The sequence below is a fragment of the Chlamydomonas reinhardtii genome, chromosome 2 (genome assembly GCF_000002595.2).
Source record: "Chlamydomonas reinhardtii strain CC-503 cw92 mt+ chromosome 2, whole genome shotgun sequence".
Taxonomy (NCBI): domain Eukaryota; kingdom Viridiplantae; phylum Chlorophyta; class Chlorophyceae; order Chlamydomonadales; family Chlamydomonadaceae; genus Chlamydomonas; species Chlamydomonas reinhardtii.
This window is the reverse complement of record NC_057005.1, coordinates 1,047,580-1,067,920: the sequence shown is the minus strand read 5'-3', so window position 1 is coordinate 1,067,920 and position 20,341 is coordinate 1,047,580. Positions and strand designations below refer to the sequence as shown.

At 61.9% G+C, this 20,341-nt stretch overlaps 2 protein-coding genes across 2 annotated transcripts; both read right to left on the bottom strand.

Annotated features, from left to right (window-relative positions):
• Window positions 1–1,871: 1,871 nt before the first annotated feature.
• CHLRE_02g080750v5 (uncharacterized protein) lies at window positions 1,872–11,665 on the bottom strand. Its single transcript, XM_043059232.1, has 13 exons — window positions 11,342–11,665; window positions 10,275–11,066; window positions 8,900–9,991; window positions 8,601–8,778; window positions 8,176–8,428; window positions 7,517–8,003; window positions 7,212–7,358; window positions 6,515–6,981; window positions 6,191–6,374; window positions 5,850–5,975; window positions 4,940–5,644; window positions 4,482–4,736; window positions 1,872–4,219 (listed from the first exon to the last, which is right to left on the bottom strand). Exons 2-13 carry the CDS (start codon window positions 11,013–11,015, stop codon window positions 3,881–3,883), a joined length of 4,974 nt encoding a protein of 1,657 aa, XP_042926866.1. The 5' UTR covers window positions 11,016–11,066; window positions 11,342–11,665; the 3' UTR covers window positions 1,872–3,880.
• Window positions 11,666–12,576: 911 nt separating this feature from the next.
• CHLRE_02g080700v5 (uncharacterized protein) lies at window positions 12,577–18,075 on the bottom strand. Its single transcript, XM_001701633.2, has 8 exons — window positions 17,950–18,075; window positions 17,611–17,884; window positions 17,281–17,518; window positions 16,653–17,018; window positions 16,319–16,438; window positions 15,719–16,084; window positions 15,053–15,488; window positions 12,577–14,852 (listed from the first exon to the last, which is right to left on the bottom strand). The coding sequence occupies exons 1-8, from the start codon at window positions 17,981–17,983 to the stop codon at window positions 14,716–14,718; spliced, it is 1,971 nt and encodes a 656-aa protein (XP_001701685.1). The 5' UTR covers window positions 17,984–18,075; the 3' UTR covers window positions 12,577–14,715.
• Between the last annotated feature and the right edge of the window lie 2,266 nt (window positions 18,076–20,341).

Sequence of the window (20,341 nt, the reverse complement as noted above, 5' to 3'; positions counted from 1 at the left end):
GAGAGTGGCGGAGTGCCCGCTCCGCGCCTCCGCCCTCAGATGAGCGCTCTCCAAGTGGCTCCACGGCCCACGGCCCACGCCACGGACCTCCCCTGTCCCCTCTGGGCGGCGCCAGTGTCGGATCTGTAGGTGAGGATAATCCCACGACAAGCGGATAATCCCTCCGGATAATCCCTCCGGATAATCCCTCCGGATAATCCCTCCCACGACAAGAGGATAATCCCACGACAGGGACTCACCTACGCTTGACAACGAGCGCATTTCTCTCTTGCTCTATGCGGATGACGTTAGCTTACTAGCCACCTCCTTTGAACGGATGCGTGAGCTACTTGGGTATGTGGACACTTTCTGTACGTGTTTTGGTATGCGCGCTAACGTGAAGAAGTGTGAACGGCTTGTTTTTGCCAGCAGTCAGGAAGTTGCTACCAGGGTAGCAGCCAAATGCGACAGGTTACGGCTGCAAGGCCAAAGCATTCCCGCGGTTGATAGAGCCCGCTACTTAGGCTTAGTGTATGGATGCGGATGTTACAGAGGGGACAGTCCCAGCTCCCGAAGACGCCGAGCCATCACATGCTATCAGGGCCCAACCCCGACTTTGCTGCAAACCCTCCCGCGGGCAAAGTCCGTGTGACTCCGCGCACAGTGAGTCGGTAGTGTATGGACCGGGAGCCCCTTTCTCAGCCTGCAGGGGTGCCCTGAATGACGCTGCTCGTGACGCTGCTTTCAGTCTACTTGCACGTACGCAGAAGCGTAACCTTTTGGCGGCGGACATTAGGATGCGTCTATTTGACTCTCAAGTCAGAGCTATTGCTACTTATGGCTGTGAAGCGTGGGGCCCCGACATGATAGTTGACGCGCTGAATGGATGGCCGCAAGGCAACAGGGGGCATGACAGGAACAACTTAGCGGAAGGCCTGTTTGAGGCTGCTTTGAAGGACGAGACCGTGAAACTCCAAACTAACTTTATGAGGCAGTGCACTGGTGCAGCACGGCCCGCCAATCGGCTCCTTTATGCAGAATTAGGTCGGCTACCGTTGCAGTACCATGTCTTTAAGATGCTTATTGGTTTCTATAACCGCATTCGAAAACAGAAGCACACTTACTGTTACCGTGCCCTGACTGAGGAGCTAGTTGAGGCAGTTGATGCCAAGAGTCGCCCACAGGGCCAGCCCGCTGGTTGCAGTTTAAGCTGGGGCCAATTATTTTTAGGGATAATTGAACATTTTGCCGATGTGTGGAAGGGTATGCCGGATACTACACGACGTGGTAGCGTGAGAGCGCGGGTATTTTGGCTACTCTCCAACCCATTGGACGAAGCTGATCTTGCTGGAGCTTTCCGTGAGCGCATGATGGACGGTTGGACGCACGAACGGCTTCAGTGCATACCAGATTCTTTCCCATCTGATTCTAAACAACCAGGTATGCACATGGCCAAGTACAAGCACTGGATGGGGCTCAGCTTTGAGCGCCGCGCACCCTGCATACACCCACCCCACGCGCAGTGCATAATTCTGTATGAGGCTCACAGAGGCTTGATGAGATTCCGCATGTGTTGCTGGCCTCTATCTGCAAATAGGAACCAGCATTCACCGAGAAGTGAGAGGCGCTGTTACTGCTGCAATCATGGCGTTGAGGATGAACGGCACGTACTCCTTGAGTGTGAGGCTTACGCTGACATAAGAGAAAGTTACGGACTTCGTGGCAATATGCAACAGATCATGAATGCTTCGGATCAAAACAGGCTAGCATGCTGTCTTAGTGATATCTGGGCTAGACGTAACAAGCTTCTGAGGTTGAGAGATTCTGCCTTGCGTGTGCATGAAGCTCACAACAATGCTAACAGGAGAGACGAGGAGCCCTTGCGGCTCGGTTAGTTAGTCTCGTTACAGGTTCAGGAATGCACACTTCCAACCCTGTAACACATCATCATCATCACTTGCGCATCTTCATCTGTCCAGACCACCTTTCGCGGCGAGGCAGCAGTAGGCCAAAGTTGTGCTCTGACAGACCGACCGGGGGCATCCCGCCTCACACCATTCGCACACGAAGTTAAAGAAGTTTGTCTGGGCTATACCTGGCACGGTAGGGCCAGCAATTGAAACGGCGTCAGACCCAGGCGACATTGGGCTTACAACTGCCGTGCAATGGGGACCGACGCGGGTAAGCATGTGAAGCTCCTTCGCCTCGCCTTTGCGGTAAAACGTAGACCACGGGCGCCTGCAAACTGTGCACTCCCACACACAGAGCCCATCCTCTCCCGTCGAGCGTTTCTATCATGCACACACAATGTCGCCTATTGCGCCCAGACGTCTCAGCGCCCGACACTTGGTATAAAATCACTACAGGATGCATGGCCTCTGCTTACGGCCGTAAGCACAAGCAACAAAGTATGAACGGGGACTAGCAGATAAATCCCTGCGCACGCTAGTGCCATACCTAGATGCCTCAGGAACCATTTGCACGTCAGAACACACTACGTGCCTCTGGCCCTGACCTGAGCAAAACCCCCGTAAGCAATGCGCGGTCGTGCTGCTGGGGCAGGGGCAGGGCTAACCCCACCGCGCTCTCCCCAATGCGTTGTTGGCACAGCCCCACGCATTCAATTGATGATGCATGTGCAGCGGGTGCTCATAGTGCCGCCACGCTCTCCGGTGTGTCCGGGTATGGCCTCGCATGCAGCAGTACCAATCGGCTTCACACGGGTGCCGGGGAGCCGACTACCAGTGAACCGCTTCGAGTGCACACGGTATGCACATGCATTCACTACCTAAACAAGCTAGTATGGTTAGGCAATCAACTCCAACTAGCGTAAAACAATTTGAACACGTGTCCATGAATACCAGCACCACGCGCTTCACGCTGCCCACATCTGATGCACTCATACCCTGCGCCTCTCCACCCAAACCCGCCGCCACACGCCCCAATCGGCTGTGACCACCGCCGCCAAAGACCCAATGGGCTCTCCTGTGGACTTCCACCTTATTCCCGGCGTGCCAATCTCCACCGTAAAACTTCGCTGTGCGCTTACTCATACGCAGGCATAGCGAGCTGCGGAACCTATTCTCGCGTGTACAGTAATCAGCCTGAGCGTATCCTTCGTACGTCTATCATGGGGGCATCGACAGGCACCCCAGAGTGTGGATTCTTCTCCAAAGTTTCCATTGAGGGGGCCCCCGGCCAGGGGCACGCGTTTCCGCGCCACCTGGGGTGCCCTTCTGCCAGCGTATAGAGACATGGAGCCCTGTCTAGCAGCGACAAGAATATGATGCAAGTTCGTCCTAGACCAAGATTCAGGTGATGTAGAATGGCGTTCAGCTGCCCGGCACGAGGTCCGCTGTGCAGCAGCCTGGGTCATTCACCATGTCATTACCTGCTGGATGGAAGGGCCGGGGCCCGGCGCGCTCCACAGTCGCCAAGCCCCTGCATTACTTCCTTACTGTACGGCATATGCGGATGAAAATGAAAACTTCACCCTGACACATCCTGCAACAGACAGCAATTCAGGACACCCCACAGCCGCAATGACAGCACCGTGGCAGCACCGGTCAGGATCAGAGTCAGGGCGGTGACTGGCTTTGATGAACAAGGAACGCGTTCTGGCGGCGAATCTCGCGTAGTATGACCCTTTGCACGTGCGAACGACCTCACACTTCCTGCATGCATAGCCTGGTATCCTCTCATGCGTGTTGTAATTGGTGCTTTTCGGCAGGCGCCAGCGAATGCGAGCAACATGACCATACAACATCCGTGCTCGCGCGTTTCATCCCGCCGAACGCAAGACAATAGTTCCCGTGCGACATGCACGCATGCGCAGTCTCGCGCGCCTGCACGCGCACACCCATCCTTAACCTTCCATCCCATCGCAAAGCCACGCCAATTCTCACTCCAGCTTCTTCGCCGGAAACTCCGCCGTGCCGCCGCCCTTCTCCTGGCCGCCCGGCAAGGCCGCCGCGCGCGCTGCCGCGCCACCCACCACCACCGGCCGCAGCCGGCCGCGTGACATCAGCGAGCGGTTGCGAACGTCCAGCAGCGCGGTAAGGAGGCCGCTGCCCAGCGTCCACGACAGCGCATAGGCCAGGGCCCCAGGCAACGACGCCATTACGCCCAGGCGGTGGTACAACAGGCCGGTGGCCACGCCCTCCACACACCGCACCGCCAGCGCCAGGGGGCCGCGCATCTGCTCGAAAAAGGCCGGCGACAGACCCTCTACCAGCACATCCTTAGGAGGCGGAACGGGGCATGGCAGTACATCAAGGAAGTTACATTCAGGAATCATGATTTATTAATAAAAGGGTGGTGTAGCCAGGAATCGTCAGCACATGAAGGGGGGAGGTGTGGGTGCGGTAGATGAGAGCCTGCCGGGGTGGGACTGGAGGTGGCGTGGCGCTAAGTGATATGCATGTAGAGTTGATGCCGTGTGCAGGAGAGCAGAATTACTGCAGGGGTCGACACGCCGCCACGGCTGTGAGCGCCCGACTCACCATCGCCCACGTCATGTAGGTGGTGGAGGAGTGCGGGTACGGCAGCAGCCCCAGCACCGGCAGCAGCTTGGCGCTGCTGCGTGTGAGCGTCACTGCCACCACCAGCGCCTCGCGGCGGCGCAGCCAGGCGGCGTAGTTGACGCACAGCAGCACGGCCGACAGCACGTGCGGCGTGAAGAAGATGAGCATGCCCGTCATCTCATGCGCGCGCGTCTCCTTCACCATGCGGCCCGCGACGCCAGTCACCATGCAGATCTGCGAGGGGACGACACGCGTGTGTCAGCTCGCTGACACAAGTACATACTAACACTCGCTCAACAGACTCGTAATTTCCTGCCGCACGAGCACAGGTGTCCCTGGCACACAGCCATGACGAAGCGCAAAGCGCAGTGGCAAGCGCAGGCAAGTAGCACGCAGCGTCACAGTCACACAGCACATGACGACCCACACGCACCCACCTGATACACCAGGTAGCAGCAGCTCCAGGTCACGTATGCAGCGCCCACAGCGCACACGTAGCAGCACTCACTCACGCCGTCATTTACAAACGGCGCGCGCAGTGCCGCCGGCAGCTCCCGCAGCAGCCCAATCATACCACTGCCCTGGCGGGCGGCGTCCGCCGTTTTGCCGGCCGGCGCTGCCACCGCCGCCGCGGAGGCGGCGGCTGCAGCGCCGCTGAAGTCGGCGGCGGGCTCGGTGGAAATGCTGCGCACGAACGGCATGGGCGAGCCCAGGGGCGAGTTGCCGACCAGCGTTCCCGCGGCGTTGGTGGTGGGGGTGCCCGTGGGCATCCGCGAGGTCTCCAGGGAGCCATTAGCGACGGATGAGGACATGTCACTGTATGCGTTGGAGGCAGTGGAGGCTCCATAAGAGCTGCCGTCGGAGGGGTTGAAGTTGCCGCTGCCGCCGCCTGCCGCCGCGGCCACTGTTGCCATCGATGGCGGGCACCGGTCGCCGGCGCCAGTGGCGGCGGGCATGGGCGCGGGCGCGGCGCCGGGCGCCGCCGTGCGGCGGGCGTCGGCAGTTATGCCGAAGGCATTTGTGTTGGTGCGCATCCAGGTGGTGCCGCCGGCGACCAGGTGTACGTGGCCCGAGGCGCGGGCGCAGTCCAGTGGCCGCGTGCCGTGGCTGTCGGTGGCCACCGCCCACAGCTGGCAGGCCGCCTGACACAGGAGAATGAGATGGCGGCGCGGGCCAGCAGGAGGGGTTACACGCGAAAGCCAAAAAACAGGCCACACGCCTGTACAATATTCCTCGCGCACACAATCCCGTGCCCCTTTCCACACACTTCCTTAACACACATGCACCCGAGCAACCATCACCTTTCCGCTCTCATTCCAACGCCCTCGCCCATAAGGGTTCACGCACCTGGTACTCGGACAGGATGCGCTCCGCCAGGCGGCCGCCGTCCGGCAGCGCCGCCGCCAGGTGCAGCGGCGTCACGCCCTCCGCGCCGGTGCCCTCGCCGCCGTCCCCCTGGTCCACACTGACCGCCTGGGCACCAGAACAATACACACAAGCACGAGTAACCGAGTATTACGGAGGGTTAAGCGCAGACAGTCAGGCACGGAGGCAGAGCAGCACCCAGCAGAGCAAGCAACGCGGCGCCACAAAGCTCGGGGCAGGCAGATGCCAACAAGAATCAATCCGAGCTGCTACCCGAGCTGCTTCTGCTGCTGCTCCCCTTCAGTGCCCACTGCCGCACCCACCTGCCAATCGAAGGGCGTGCCGTGCGCCTCGCCCAACGCCACCACCAGCTGCACCATGCCCGCGTGGCCGGACCGCACTGCGCGGTGCAGCAGCGTCAGGCCTCCGCTGCAGCGGCCCAGCACCTCGTCCCAGCCCACGCCGCTCGCCAGCAGCTGCGACACCAGCATGCCGGTGGTGTGTGTCCTGAACGCACACGCAGGAAAGGAAGCGGGAGGGGTAAGGTAAGCACACAGCGCGGCGGGGCGGGTAGCTACAGGCGCGACGGCCATGGAGTGGCATCAACACCCAGTCACTAAAAAAATCATGCGCGGGGCCCCACGCACCAGCCGCGGTCCACCGCGAACTCCAGCAGTGTCACGGCGATGCCGGCCATGTGGCTGCGGTAGCAGGGCGTGCCGTACAGCGCCGCCAGGCCGCCGCCGAAGTCCAGCGAGCCGGGCTGCCGCGCCAGCGGCCCCACCGCCGCCGCCGCGCCCGCGGCGCCGCCCAGCGCCGGCAGGTGCGGCGGCAGCGCGGCGCCGCCCGCGGCCTCGGCGGCCACCACCACGGCGTGCGCCGCCTTAACTGCCTTCGCGACGGCGGCGGGCAGGTTGCCGCTGTTGATGAGGGCGCCGGGGCCGGCGGGCTCGCCGGGGCCGCCGGCCGCGGTGGCGTCGTCCAGCACGGCTCCGTCCAGGTGCGCGCTGCTGTCCACGGGTGTGGCGGCGGCGGTGGTGGAGCCGGTGAGGCCGAGGACCTCGATGTAGTCCAGCCACAGCCCCAGGTCGGTCAGCAGGTCGTCACGTGTCACCTGTCGTACAGGTGGGCGCGCGGCCGGGCACTCAGCACACGTGTGTTGAAAACCAACAACAAAACGAAGACCGCCCAGACGGTGCGCCGGAGTTACTTACACATGTGTTGGCAACGCTGACAGGGTGAGAGCTGACAGCGTATGTGCAAGCAGCACGGGCCCCGACGCACGCCTGCGGCGCCGCACGAGGTGCGGGTCCCCACCGGCGTCACACAGACACACGCACGCACCTGGTCGTCGTTGCCGTCGTCAGATGCCACCGACTCGCTCGAGGCGGTGGCGGTGGCGCTGCTAGAGAAGAGGCTGTATACCTCGGCGGCGAGGGCGGGGTCGTCCGTGACCATCACCGGCCGCCAATTTGACAGCAGCTTGCCAACCTGTGTGTGCAGCACATATGTACACACAAGAGAGGGCTGAAGATGCGCCTTGCTTCCAACAAAGGTACTGCCGCATGCAGCTGTTGCAGCCGCACCCGCGCAGGTATCTGCACATCCTATCACCCTCGCAGCGTCACCACGCGCGGAGCGTCCCTTACCTTGCACTCCACAATGACCAGCCCGTTGCGCGGCAGCCCCGCCTGCAGCTCCACCTGCACCACCGCCGGCCCCGGCCCTGGCGCTGCCCCCTTCGGCACCTCGTCGGCGCCCGCCACCATCGCGTCCGCAGCCACTCGCGCCAGACGCGAGGCCGAGCTCCCCGCGCTGCCGCCGCTCTCCGACGCGTTGGCGCTGGGCACGCCGCCCGAGGTCGCCAGCGAGCGAAGGGGCTGGTGCTGCACCACAGGAAGGTAGCGGCCGCGGCAGCGCGCGGAGAAGGCCGGAGCGCTCTCGGCGTTGGAGACGGTCACGTGCAGGCTGGCGGCGGGCGGCCGCACGGAGCCGCCGCGGCGCTGCTGCGGATGGGCGTGCAGGATGCAGGGTGGCTCCAGCGCGGTGATGCGCGGCAGCTCGCTGGGGCGGATGCCGCCCACGCGCTCCGGCACCCACTGACGGTTGGCCGCGTCCCAGCGGCTCACCCACACCCTGCGCGCAGAACCACAGCATCGGCAGGTTATTATCGTACCTGGAAGTGTAGAGGCACGATAAATTACGGAAACACAGTTATACGATAGAGCGTACACGTCCCGCCAGAGCTAGGACTAACATCAAGAAACATTAGCCGTGCCCCAATCTGGATCGAGGTTCCACACCGCACCTGCCGCACGCCTGCGTGAGCACCTCCGAGTCGGGCGGCGGCTGCAGGTGCAGCGTCTCCACCCAGGAGGACGGGTCGGCGTCGCTCAGCAGCCCGCCCAGCACCGCCTCCTCCAGCATGCTGTGCGAGTCCAGCAGCAGCGCCTGCAGCTGGTGCTCTGCGGCCACGTCGGCGGCGTCCACGGCCTGCAGCAGCAGCTGCGCGCGCGCCGTGCGGTCGGCGGGCGTGAGCTCGCCAGCGCTGTCAAACGCACCTGCGGACACAGTGGGCGCAAACCAGCGACGGCATGGTAAGCATGCGGGCCCACAATCACGGCAATGGGAAACAGCCAGCCATTTTGCCCTATATTTGTATCGCCACGCCCAGACCACGATGCCCGTTGTGCGTGAGCATGTGCCATGTGAGCTGCAGTGCGCAGTCCGCACCTCCTGGGCGCGGCACCACGTCAATCACCAGCTCGATGCAGCCGGCGCGCGCCGCCACGCCCACCGCCATCACGTCCACGCCCTCGCTCAGCGCCATGTTGAGCCGCTCCAGGAAGTTGCCCGGCAGCTGCTCCGGCTCGGCCCACGGCACCTTCATGTACACGCGCTGCATGGGCGCCTGCGCAACACAACATTGGGGCTTCTTCCAAGTCGGCATGCAGGCCTTCTGCAGGGAAGCAACAAACCTCCCAGCCTTCCCTGCGCAAGCCCGCAAGAGCCCCCGCGCGCGATGCACTCACCCTGGAGCGGTAGCGCGCGAAGCGGCCGCTGCGTGTGGAGAGGCGGTTGATGGCGTCCAGCGAGCTGGCCAGCGCCAGATTGGCGCTGGGCGGCGCCGGCGCCTGGAACTCCTTGTCCTCCACGATAGTCCACTTGCTGAGTCCGGTGGGCTGCTTAAGGCTGAACGCGCCCACCGCCGGCGGCAGCATCGCGGCCTTGCGCTCCTTGGCGGCCGCCTTGGCGGCACGCGCGGCGGCGGCAGCCGTCGCCGCGGCGGCGATGGAGACGGGCGGCTGGGGCTGGTACAGCGGCGGAAGTGCGGGTTGAGACACTATGGGTGCGGGCGTGGGGCGCAAGGCGGCGGCGGGGTACTGGACTGGCGTGATGGCCTGTGCCGCCAGCATTGCCAAAGCCATTTCAGTGGAGTTGGGTCGCGAAGAGGTCGCGCTGCTGCGTGCCGAGCCACTATGGGGGGTGTACCCCTCAGCCGCGGCCGTAGCAGCGGTCGCGCCCGTGGCCTTGGCGAGGCTGACGGCAGCAGTGTGGCTGCCGCTGCCGGCGGCGCTTGGGGCCTCAGAGGTGGTGGCGGAGGACAGGATCGACGACGCCAGGCTGCCCACGCCGCACGGGCTGCGGCTGCAGCTGCAGGCACCGCTGCAGGGCTCCGCGCCACTGCCGCCCGACTGCGCACCCAGCACCCAAGCCAGCTTCTGCATCAAAGCGGAGCCGACCTGGCTCAGGCTGCGCCGGCGTGAAACCGCCGGGCTCGTCTCCTCCGCCTGCGTGACCGGCGACACATCCGCCGTCGGAGGCGCTGACGCTGTGCCGCTGCCCCAGCGCTGCAAGGTCGTGGCGCCCTCATCCACCGCCTTCGCGGCCCCCTGCTGCTGGGGGGCCGCAGGTCCCCCGGGGCCCGAGCGAGCCGCCGCCGTGTGCAGGCTTTGCTGTAGCGACAGTGCCGCAGCCAGCACAGCGCAGGCGTAGGTCTGGGCCAGCACCCAGGGCGCGCTGAACAGCTGCCGGCCCGCCGGTGTGGCGCCCACCACCACGCAGATGGCGGTGGACAGCGAGCAGTGCGCCAGCAACACGACCATGCCCGGCCAGAACGAGTACTGCGAGCATGGAGGCCACCAAGGCAAGGTGATTGTGTTGACTTCGCATGACCACCTAATGACTCCTGTTGCGGGCTGACATTGCCTAATCTTTGTCTAACCTTGGTCTACCAACCGAACATACTCTCACAGCATGCTGCGGCCCCGCACCCATAGCCCCAGCCCAGTGCCCGAGCCCCGCAGGCCAGACGCGTATCTCTCTCTTCCCCTCGCTCTATTGCATTGGGTTCGGTTTAGTTTGGGCTGCTATCTACAACCCCCCCTCCGTTGCGTGTGAACTCACGTTGTACACGGCCTGCTGCCACAGCGTGATGGCACCCTCTAGCGGCAGGTAGGTGCCGAAGTAGCTGCTCAGCCGCGCGCCGGGGAAGGCCAGGAACGAGGCCAGGCTGGCGGCCTTGGGCAGCAGCCCCACCAGCGGGATGCAGACCCAGCGAGGGCCGGACGCGTACAGCCGCCGTGGCAGCAGCAGCAGCGCGAGCAGCTGCGCCAGCATCACCGCGGTCACCAGCGGAACCCACAGCTCGCCGGGCGGCAGCTGCAGCACCGTGCGCAGCGTGCCGCGGGGCTGGAATATGAGGAAGGCGATGCGGCCGCGGAGCGAGGCGGCGCAGGGGTAGCCGGCCAGTGGGGTGAGCAGGTCGGCCTGCCCCTCGCAGACGCAAGCGTCCAGCAGGCGCCGGACGTGGTTGATGAAGAAGAGGAGCTGCGCGAGCAACATCACCGCATCCTGGGCGACGATGCGCGCTGCGCTGCGACTGGTGCCGCTGCCGGCGCCCCGGTCACGCAGGCGCGGCGGCAACTTGAAAGGGGTCACCGCAACCGCGGCGGCTTTAACGTCGCTGCTGCTCACACCGCCCGTGTCTTGCCGCGCTGTACTATTGCTCGCATGCGTGCCGACACCCAACGATACCTCATCGTCCGTGCCGCTGCTGGAATGCGAACCCGACATGCGCGTTCCTACGACAGGGCCGCGGCTCGCCTCAGGCACTGTTGGCCGAGGGCTAACGGTTGGCTCCGACATGTTTAGGTGCATAATGAGCACGAACTCTACGTGCGCATCCGCAGCGTCAGCCTGTCAGCGGACGGACAAACACGAGCGGCGAGCAAGGCCACGTGAATTGCCAGACAGTACAACTGGTCGGTCCGGGCGAGTGCCGACTCCCGTCACAACCGAAACAGCGAACCAGCGACCGGCGACCGGCGCAGCAGCTTGCGAACGTCAAGCGAACCGACGCCCGCTCCGCATACCGCCGGGGCGACATAATCACTGAGCCGGCCTCAAGCCACCTCTGGGTCCTAACGACAAATTTCTGCTTGCATGTTCATGCTGGTTGCTTCCCTGCCTACCTGCGCCAGCGCTCAGCGGCCGGGTTGCAGCGGCAATGGCACCGCACAATGCGCGCCGTCGCAGCAGCTCCGAACGCTTGAAAACAGTCCTTCAAATCACTTGAAGTGCAGCTAAATTGGCGCTGTAGGGCGTGGGGGCCCCGCCCAGGCTTTCGGTGTCAAGAGCAGTGCAGGGCTCTGTGAAAGCGCCCAGCGGTAATTCAACTATTCAGCACATACAACAGCACCAGCGTTTCCTGCGAGGTCGGTTCTACGCCGGGAAATTGAGACTTTTGCTTGTGCTGTATTGTAGCAAGCTTGTGATAGTACAGTGTATTGGTTTAGAAACTTTAGAGGGACTGGAGCAATAATCTGCACAAATGCTGCCAAGACTAAAAACTTCCCACCCGTTCACGAGCCCATTCGAACCCGCTCGCAAACACGCGTGCGCCCGAATACCCTTGTAGAATAAGAAATTATGAATAGAATATCATTGCTCGAGATGTCACCGGCGAAAGAGACGGTTGCGGACGTGGACGAGGGCGTCGGTTCGCCACCCGTGTCCCGCTCCAGCGCAAATAATGCATCATGCGCCTCAGTCCCACGCCAGTGTAGGGTCTACAAGGGGAATAATAACAGTATATGCTCCCTCCTTCACTAATGCAAATTAATGCCGCTGCAGTGCTGATCACCTCTTGGTGCACCAACCATGGGAGAGGAGTGGATGTGTGATGGGACAAGGTTCAGGCAGGTTGGCGAGGTCCCATAGGGTGCAGCTGACGCCCGTACCCCAAGCAGACAGCAAACAGTTTGCAGCGGCAGAGCAGGAGTGCATGGCTGGTCGAACGCCGGAGTTACTGTACCGACAAGTTGCTGGCTGGCTGGAAGTTTGCTGATGCGCATTCCTCACGCTCCGGGCGCCCGGCCAGGCGATAGCACCACACAGACACACCACAACGCCACACTCGCTCGCGATGCAGAGCCGCACCGCACCTGCAGGAAGATGACCAGCGTCCACGGGTGAGCACCAAATGCAACATAGAGAAAATGCAACAGTATGCAGCAAAGCAATGGCCGGGCGACAAGCAGGGGCGAAAACAGGGCGCGGCAAGGCAGAAAAGGGAGCCCGAATGTACGGATGAGTGACGGGCGAATCGAATGCGAGTGCGAGACAAACACAACCGGAGTGTGAGGAAGCGCGGGTTGGATTGGGAATGTCGCGGCTGAAGTTCGGGATAAGGCTGCACCGCGCGCCCTAAGGATGCGGATTACAATTGAAGGGACAGCCCGACAAGCGGGGGCACGCCGTACCCACGCCGCGAAGGGCCATCTGCGACCCAGAGAAACAACACCCGCCCCCTGGTTGGCTGCCGACCTTCATAGTGTTACGCACATGAGTCGAAGCCAAGCCGAAGCCCGCCAAAGCCCCACCGCCACGTAACACCCCTCATCTCGTTTAGGTCTTTTGGCGGCAGCACCCACGCACAACAAGGCGCGACAGGCCAGAGGTCTGCCGACATCCCCATCAAACGCAAGCACCACACATTTTCTCGTCGGCGTCACAGACGCGCAATGTCTTGGCCCGGAGGCCCATGTCCGGAAACGTCGGTGCCGAGGCACCACAAAGGGAAACCGAGCCGGAAACTGACCAAACCACCAGTACACCACAACACCTCGCCACGGGCACACCGCCCTCCACCCGCCCCACCAGCGAACTAGACCGACCCATCAAACAGGCACGCGCGCGCCCGGAGGCGAACAGGAGCACCAGCCGCCCGGGCGCCCGGGCAACAGCCGCCCGGGCACTCACAACCCGACACCCGGGACTACCCGACCAGCGTCACCTGCTGCCTAACGGTCCCTGAACCGCCATGCTACGAACGGCACCCGCAACCTAACTATCTGCTGAGCCAGCAAGGCCGCCGGTGGAGACGACGGCGGGCCAGGCGGCACGAGGAGAGGCGCCGAGGAGCACCACGGAACATCGAAGCTTGCGCCGGGCCACGAGCGACCACCAGGGCCACCCGTAACCTGCACACACGAAACCAAAAAGCGACCACAGAGCAGAACGAGCGCGGCCGGCCACCCAGACGCGGCCAGCCGCCACAGAACGCGCGATGCCGAAAACAGGGCGCGACGCACCCACCCAAGGCCGAAGCCATCCAAACCAAGTCGTAACCAAGTCGTAAAGCCTCACAGAGCCCGCAAAAGGCTACAAAAAGTTAGTAACGAAAGCCAAAGCCGCCAACGAAAATGTTGTGCGCTTCCTCACGAGCCGAGGCTCGTAAGGCTAGGAGCTGAGCCCTAGAGGCTTGTGTGTCGTTAAGGACTTAAGGGCTGCCCTAAGGACCGAATGCGAGAGGAGTGGATGTGTGATGGGACAGTGTCAAGGCAGGTTGGTAAAGTCCCGTAGGGTGCAGCTGATTCCCAGACCCCAGCAGATGACAACCAATTTGCAACGGCAGGGCAAGAGTACGCGGCTGGTCGAACGCCGGAGTTACTGTACCGACGAGTTGCTGGCTGGCTGGAAGTTTGCTGGGCCGACCATGGGAGAGGAGTGGAAGCGTTCGGCCTTGCCTCGCGCTGCTGACAAGCATGGACCTCTCCCCTTCGCCGACCTTGCATGGGGCTCGCTGTAACGGAGCATGCAATTGGGTCAAGCGCGGCCTGTGGCTGCGCACACTCCAGCCTAAGGTGGTGTAGCCGCGCGGGGCCTGATGGTGACCCCAGCGCTACTGACTGCCTACGCTCGTGCCGCCTGCAAGCCCACTCCGCCTTCCGCTCTGGTCTACGTACGCATTAGTTCCGCAACACTCGTCAATAGCGGTGCGGGATGGCTGCCTTGTTTATGCTAATGATTCAGCCACATGCCCCGACTGACCATTCAAACCTACGCTTGTGTCGTTGTATGGACAGTGCAATATGTTGGATAGTGGCTCCCTCCACCTTACATCCTCCTGACAACGCGACTCCCGCGTTTCGCACGCATACACATCAAGCACTTGGCCTTCTCCTTCTCTTCATTCTCATTCGTTGGGGTAATGAGGTAGAGTCCTTGCGGACATGTCAGGGTGACACATCCTACGAGTCGAGGCTCTCAAAATTTGTGGGGAGCACATGTGTGCCACCCCTGCTCTCCTCTGTACCACCGTTTTTAGCGCTGCTACAGCGCCTACGCATTGCCAAACCAGTCACTGCTTGGGGGTCATGCATGTTGCCAGCGCCCAATGCCCGCCACGTTGGACCGCTGGCATGTCAAGTCAATCAGCTCAAGCCCACGTATTCCGACGCAGTGCCCAAGTTCTAAAAGACGGGCTCACTAAAGCGACTACAAAGTGCTGCAGCGATGCAAGCTGCTACTGCAAATGCAGCTGCTGTGCACACCACCAACGTGCTTAGAGCTCGTCGTGGTCGCCCAAGTCCTCGGAGTCGCCGCCGTCGCTGGGGCCGCCGCTCTTCTTGTAGACCTCAGCAATGATGGGGTTGCATACGTCCTCAACCTCCTTCAGCTTGTCCTTGTACTCATCAGGCTCTGCAGAACCAAATGCAGGCAAGGTAGACCGACCAATTAGATTAGAATACTGCGTGGCTTGTCCCCATGCACCAGTTTCCAGTACACCACGACACCCGCCTGCCATATCCGCTGCACCAATTTCCCAGTATCTCCCCACAGCTGCCAGTCCAGACCCCACGACCCCACGCACACACAACACCCCGCCACTAGCTACTTACCGGCGTCGGGGTTCTCGTCCAGCCACTCCAGCGCCTCCTTGACGGCGGCGGTGATCTTCTCCTTGTCCTCCTCCTCGATCTTGTCCTTCATCTTGTCCTCCACGGTGCTCTTCATGTTGTAGCAGTAGGTCTCCAGCTGGTTGCGGGCGTCGATCTTGGCCTTGACGGCCTTGTCCTGCTCCGCAAACTCCTCAGCCTCCTTCACCATGCGCTCAATGTCGTCCTGGCTCAGGCGACCCTTCTCGGCGGTGATGGTGATCTTCTCCTTCTTGCCGGTGCCCTTGTCCTCAGCGGCCACGTTCAGGATACCGTTGGCGTCCACCTCGAACGTCACCTCAATCTGAGGGGTGCCGCGGGGGGCCGGCGGGATACCGTTCAGGTCGAACTGGCCCAGCTTGTGGTTGTCCTTGGTCATGGCGCGCTCGCCCTCGTACACCTGCACAGTAGGGAACCAGTTCATGTCCGACGGAGTCAGATATGTCAGCAAGCTCGGAACGCCATTACAAAACCGCTGGTAGCGCATAGTGCTGAGGCGCTGCACTTGCCGCACTGTGACGCGCGCACATCTTGTTTGCCACCCCCCCCCCCCAAATAGATGACCTCGCCGGTTCCTTGCACATGACGCCGTGCCCTGCATTTCCCCATCGTTGCCTCATGCGCGCGCACCTGGATGGACACGGTGGTCTGCTGGTCCTGGTAGGTAGTGAAGGTCTGCGACTTCTTGGTGGGGATGACAGTGTTGCGGGGGATCAGCTTGGTCATGACGCCGCCCACGGTCTCAATGCCCAGAGACAGGGGAGCCACATCCAGGAGCAGGATGTCCTTCACCTCATCGCCACCCTCGCCACCCAGAATGCCGCCCTGCACGGCCGCGCCGTAGGCCACGGCCTCATCGGGGTTGACACCCTTGTTGGGCTCCTTGCCGTCGAACCACTCGCGCAGCAGGTCCTGCACCTTGGGGATGCGGGTGGAGCCGCCCACCAGCACAATCTCATCGATCTCGGTCTTCTTCAGGTTGGCGTCGTCCATGGCCTGAGGGGGAGAAGCAGGAGGGATGAAGGAAGAGGTCAGATAGCGCGTTGCTGTTAGCCAGAAGCTATTGCCAATGTTGATGGGCCTGCGTTATCCTGATTTCGGTACATGGAACTCGGAACTTTGGCATCGCCCAATCAAACCCAATGCCCCACCGAAACCAGCTTCTGCGGTCCGTGCCCGTGCCGCCACCACGTCCAACAACCCGTCCCCGCACGCGCTGGCCCGTCCCACCTTCTTGACGGGTCCCATGGTCTTCTTGAACAGGTCCATGTTCAGCTCCTCAAAGCGGGCGCGGGTCAGGGGCTCCGACAGATCAATGCCCTCGTACAGAGCCTCAATCTCAACGCGGACCTGGGGAATTAGGAAAGACGGTGGGTGCGCGGCGGGGTCAGGGGACGGACTGGAAAAGCAGGTGTTCAGCCGAAGCTCATCGATTTACGCATCCTGCAACCCCGTTCCTGAACATGCACCATGCCCACACCCATACATACCGTGTCCATGCCCACACACCCACATACAGCCTGGGTGTACATTGCCGCACGCCCCCACACGCGCGCTCGCTCACCTGGTGCTGGCTGGACAGGGCACGCTTGGCACGCTCGGCCTCGCGGCGCAGCTTCTGCAGGGCGCGGGCGTCGCCGCTAATGTCCTTCTTGTACTTCTTCTTGATCAGCTTGATGAAGTACTCCATGACGCGCTGGTCAAAGTCCTCACCGCCCAGGTGAGTGTCGCCGTTGGTGGAGATGACCTCAAACACGCCGTTGTCGATGGTGAGGATGGACACATCGAAGGTGCCACCGCCCAGGTCGAACACCAGGATGTTCTTCTCGCCGCCCTTCTTGTCCAGGCCGTAGGCGATGGCAGCGGCAGTGGGCTCGTTGATGATGCGCACCACGTTCAGGCCAGAAATGGTGCCGGCGTCCTTGGTGGCCTGGGTGGTCGAGAGAGGAAGGGGAGAGGAAGGGGAAGGGCGGGGTGGGGTTAGCAGGTAGGGAGGCGTGCATGCTGGGCGGGCAAGCTGGTGCTGAGCAGCGCTATGGCTGAGAGGCACCCGTACGTACGCATCAGTGAGTTCCCCACGGCAGTGGGTTTGCGTAGTACCGTGCCAACGCCAGCCGGCCCCCCTCCAGCACACCACAACCCCGCCGTACCCGCCGTGCCCCCTCATACACATCCCAACGCCACGCACGCACCTGGCGCTGGGCATCGTTGAAGTACGCGGGCACGGTGACCACAGCGTGCTTGACAGTCTTGCCCAGGTAGGCCTCAGCAGTGTCCTTCATCTTCTGAAGAATCATAGCCGAGATCTCCTCAGGCGAGAACACCTTCTGCTCGCCCTTGACGTCCACGGCCACATAGGGCTTACCCTGGCGGTCAACAATGTCATAGGACACAAGCTTCTTGTCGCGCTGCACCTCCTTGTCCTCGTACCTGCGAGCGAGAAAGGTCAAGTGGTTAACGACCGCCTGCGACATGTGTGTTGCACGTCCACAGACCCAGCCCGCCCCAATTCGGCTGCTCACTTGCGGCCGATCAGGCGCTTGACGTCGTAGACGGTGCGCTTGGGGTTGACGGTAGCCTGGTTCTTGGCAGCGTCTCCGATCAGGCGCTCCTCGTCGGTGAAGGCCACATACGAGGGAGTGATGCGGTTGCCCTGGTCGTTCGCAATAATCTCCACACGGCCGTTCTTGTACACGCCCACGCAAGAGTAGGTCGTGCCTAGGTCGATACCAATAACGGTGCCGAGCTTCTCCTCCTCAGCCCAAACGCCGAAGCCGTAAGAGGCGCAGGCCAGCGCTGCGAGCAAAACATTATAATTAGATGACAGATCCAGCGCGACGGGACGCAGCGCGCGGACCTACCCAGCAACAGCACAGCAGCCTTCCACTGCGCCATGTTTAGATGGCGGACACCCCGAGGGGCGAAGCTATATAAATCAAAAAGGTACCAACAAAGGTGCAACACCTAACGTCGTGAGCAGACTTGGCATGGAAAGCCAACGGCGTGAGGACTTATGGCGCGAGAAACATGCCCCATCCGAGCGCGGGACACCTCACGCCGTACCGTTCCAGAAAATTTCGGGGTGGCCAGGCCATATAGTTGGCGCATGTGTTTACAACGCTTGACATGTGCATTGCCTGTCAACAGGCGGGAGTCGGAAAGACTGGAAACCTTCTTGTTCTCGAAATTTCCACGCGCAACATCCGTGCGGACCTCGCTGCCTGCTTGACTTGGGGGCTCCATGGTCACAGGCGTAGGGCTGCGTTTATTCCAACGTGAAATGCCCTGGTCGTCGGCTGCGGCGCGCTTCCTTGTCACGGTGCACGTGCCGTGGAGCCACGGCGGATGGAGTCGATGTGGGCGAGGCCGCCGGCCGCCGTACTGGCAGGGCGCTCAAGCATGTATAAGTGATAGATGGGACGTATCAAAGGCGGCTTGGGGGCGGGGGGCATCACCTATTCGGGGCTGACCAGGGGAGGGTGTCGCCTGCTTGCAACCTCCGCTTCTTGCGCTTCACTGGGTGGTGGGCGAGACCACGCGGGGATGATGATTGGAATGGATTCTGGGCCGTGCAACGAAATAGCTGGAGTTGGAGGTTGGTTTACCTGGTGGGGTATGCGCGTCGTGTGTTTGCACGCTTGCATAAGTCCTTAGGTGCAAGCGGGGGCCTGGAACGACAGCTGGTGCACAGCAAGGTCCCATCGCACGCACACTGCGCAGTGCATCATGAAAGTACGACAGTCTCACTGGCACGCCGACCTGTTGCGCAGGGACCCGCCAATAGAAACTCCTATGCCGAGCATGGAGCGGAATGGGGCAAAAAGTGCACGTGGTGAGGTGTCTCAAGCTGCTTGCCCAGAGCTTTCTGGGCGCCGATAGGACTGGCGGAAACACATCCACTTGAGGTAATACTTAGTCAATTGGCTGTTTGAAAAGGCAGCTCTTCCACACAGCGACATGGCACGCAGTAATCGGGCCAAACACCCAAACCAGGGAAACAACATGCTGTGCGGCTACCGGTGTTGTGGATGTATCACTGTATCATTGCTCCATATGCTCACCCCGGTGCAGTATGGCGGCCAGCGGGTCTAGGCACTTCCGGTGGGACATGGCCGCGGTTGGCCGTGTTGCGCACTTTGCCGCTTTCCACACTCCTGCACCGTCCGGAGACACATGTGCAGAGTGCAGAGATTGGCGGGCAAGCCCTGGCGGCATAAGCCGGCCATGGCCAAGCACTTGGGCGAGTTGGGGCAAACATGGTCTGGGCGGTGGGGCGGGCAATGCGGAGGAGGGAGGCAAGATAGGAAGTAGACTGGCGGATAGGGAGAGGGAAGCCAGGAAGTGAGGCCGAGCTAGTGTCGGTGCGTTGATTGTGTTAATTGTGTTCGATTAAGGGTACGGTAGTAACCATGCATTGTGCTGCCAAGCTTGACGGTTGAGGCATTGACGGGGTGTGTCCGGTCCGTGCGATGGTCAAGGCGTGCGTGGTCCGGCGTGGCATGCTTGCGTGGCAGGCCTTAGCAAGCAAGTGCAGAGATGCGTGGTGCACTGGTGCGGCCAGGTACGAGGGAGCGGGGGCGGGCAACACCTGCGCCGCAATTAGCAGACCTAGCCGTTGCATTTAGCTGGCCTGGAAACATGCCCTAGCCGCTCAAGCTTGTGGCCCACGGCCTCCGCTTGGTAGTCTGCGGCCAGTCTACGCCAGCCCAGCCTCTGACAGCCGTATACACCAGCTGAGAGCTTTATGACGCCGGAGTGGCGCAGCTTGGCGCGCGGTTATCTCGTCAAAGGTAACGTAGCAGTTGCGGTCGCTGCTCATGCTCACGCTTTTCTTTTTGCTTGTGCTAGCTCACTGGCCTCGGCTCTACAACGTCATGTTCGCTTGTGCGTGTTGCGTTCTTTCGAGCATATCAATAACAGGCTGCCCACGGCCCACGGTGCTAATGGCCCAGGAAGGATTCAGAGGATTTGGGCCATACTGCGGGCGGGCTACATACCATGCAGCACATGCCCTAAATCTCTGGGTCAGGATTAGCGAAGCGAAGCCTTGGGAATCTTGAGTATGGTGTGTGCCAACCGCGTTGTCGTGTTGGCCAGGCCGCCAGGGGAGTGGCACCCGTGTCTGCCCGTGTACGCAGACCTAAACAACACAGCCACTCACGCACTCGGAGTGTCCGCGTTGGATGTCCACGTGTACAGCACGTGTAACTGTGAAGGACGGCAACTGAGCATAGTGAAGCACACGCCGAGTCA

Excerpts from the sequence above, each read along its gene's own strand:
- CHLRE_02g080750v5 (XM_043059232.1), bottom strand. The coding sequence starts at position 11,015 with ATGTCGGAGCCAACCGTTAGCCCTCGGCCAACAGTGCCTGAGGCGAGC. Across the intron at positions 5,976-6,190 it reads GCACGCCCTTCGATTGGCAG|GCGGTCAGTGTGGACCAGGG; the intron begins GTGGGTGCGGCA and ends TCTGGTGCCCAG. Across the intron at positions 4,737-4,939 it reads GCTGCTACCTGGTGTATCAG|ATCTGCATGGTGACTGGCGT; the intron begins GTGGGTGCGTGT and ends GTCCCCTCGCAG.
- CHLRE_02g080700v5 (XM_001701633.2), bottom strand. The coding sequence starts at position 17,983 with ATGGCGCAGTGGAAGGCTGCTGTGCTGTTGCTGG. Across the intron at positions 16,439-16,652 it reads CCCTGTCCAGCCAGCACCAG|GTCCGCGTTGAGATTGAGGC; the intron begins GTGAGCGAGCGC and ends CTAATTCCCCAG. Across the intron at positions 14,853-15,052 it reads GGACGAGAACCCCGACGCCG|AGCCTGATGAGTACAAGGAC; the intron begins GTAAGTAGCTAG and ends TTGGTTCTGCAG.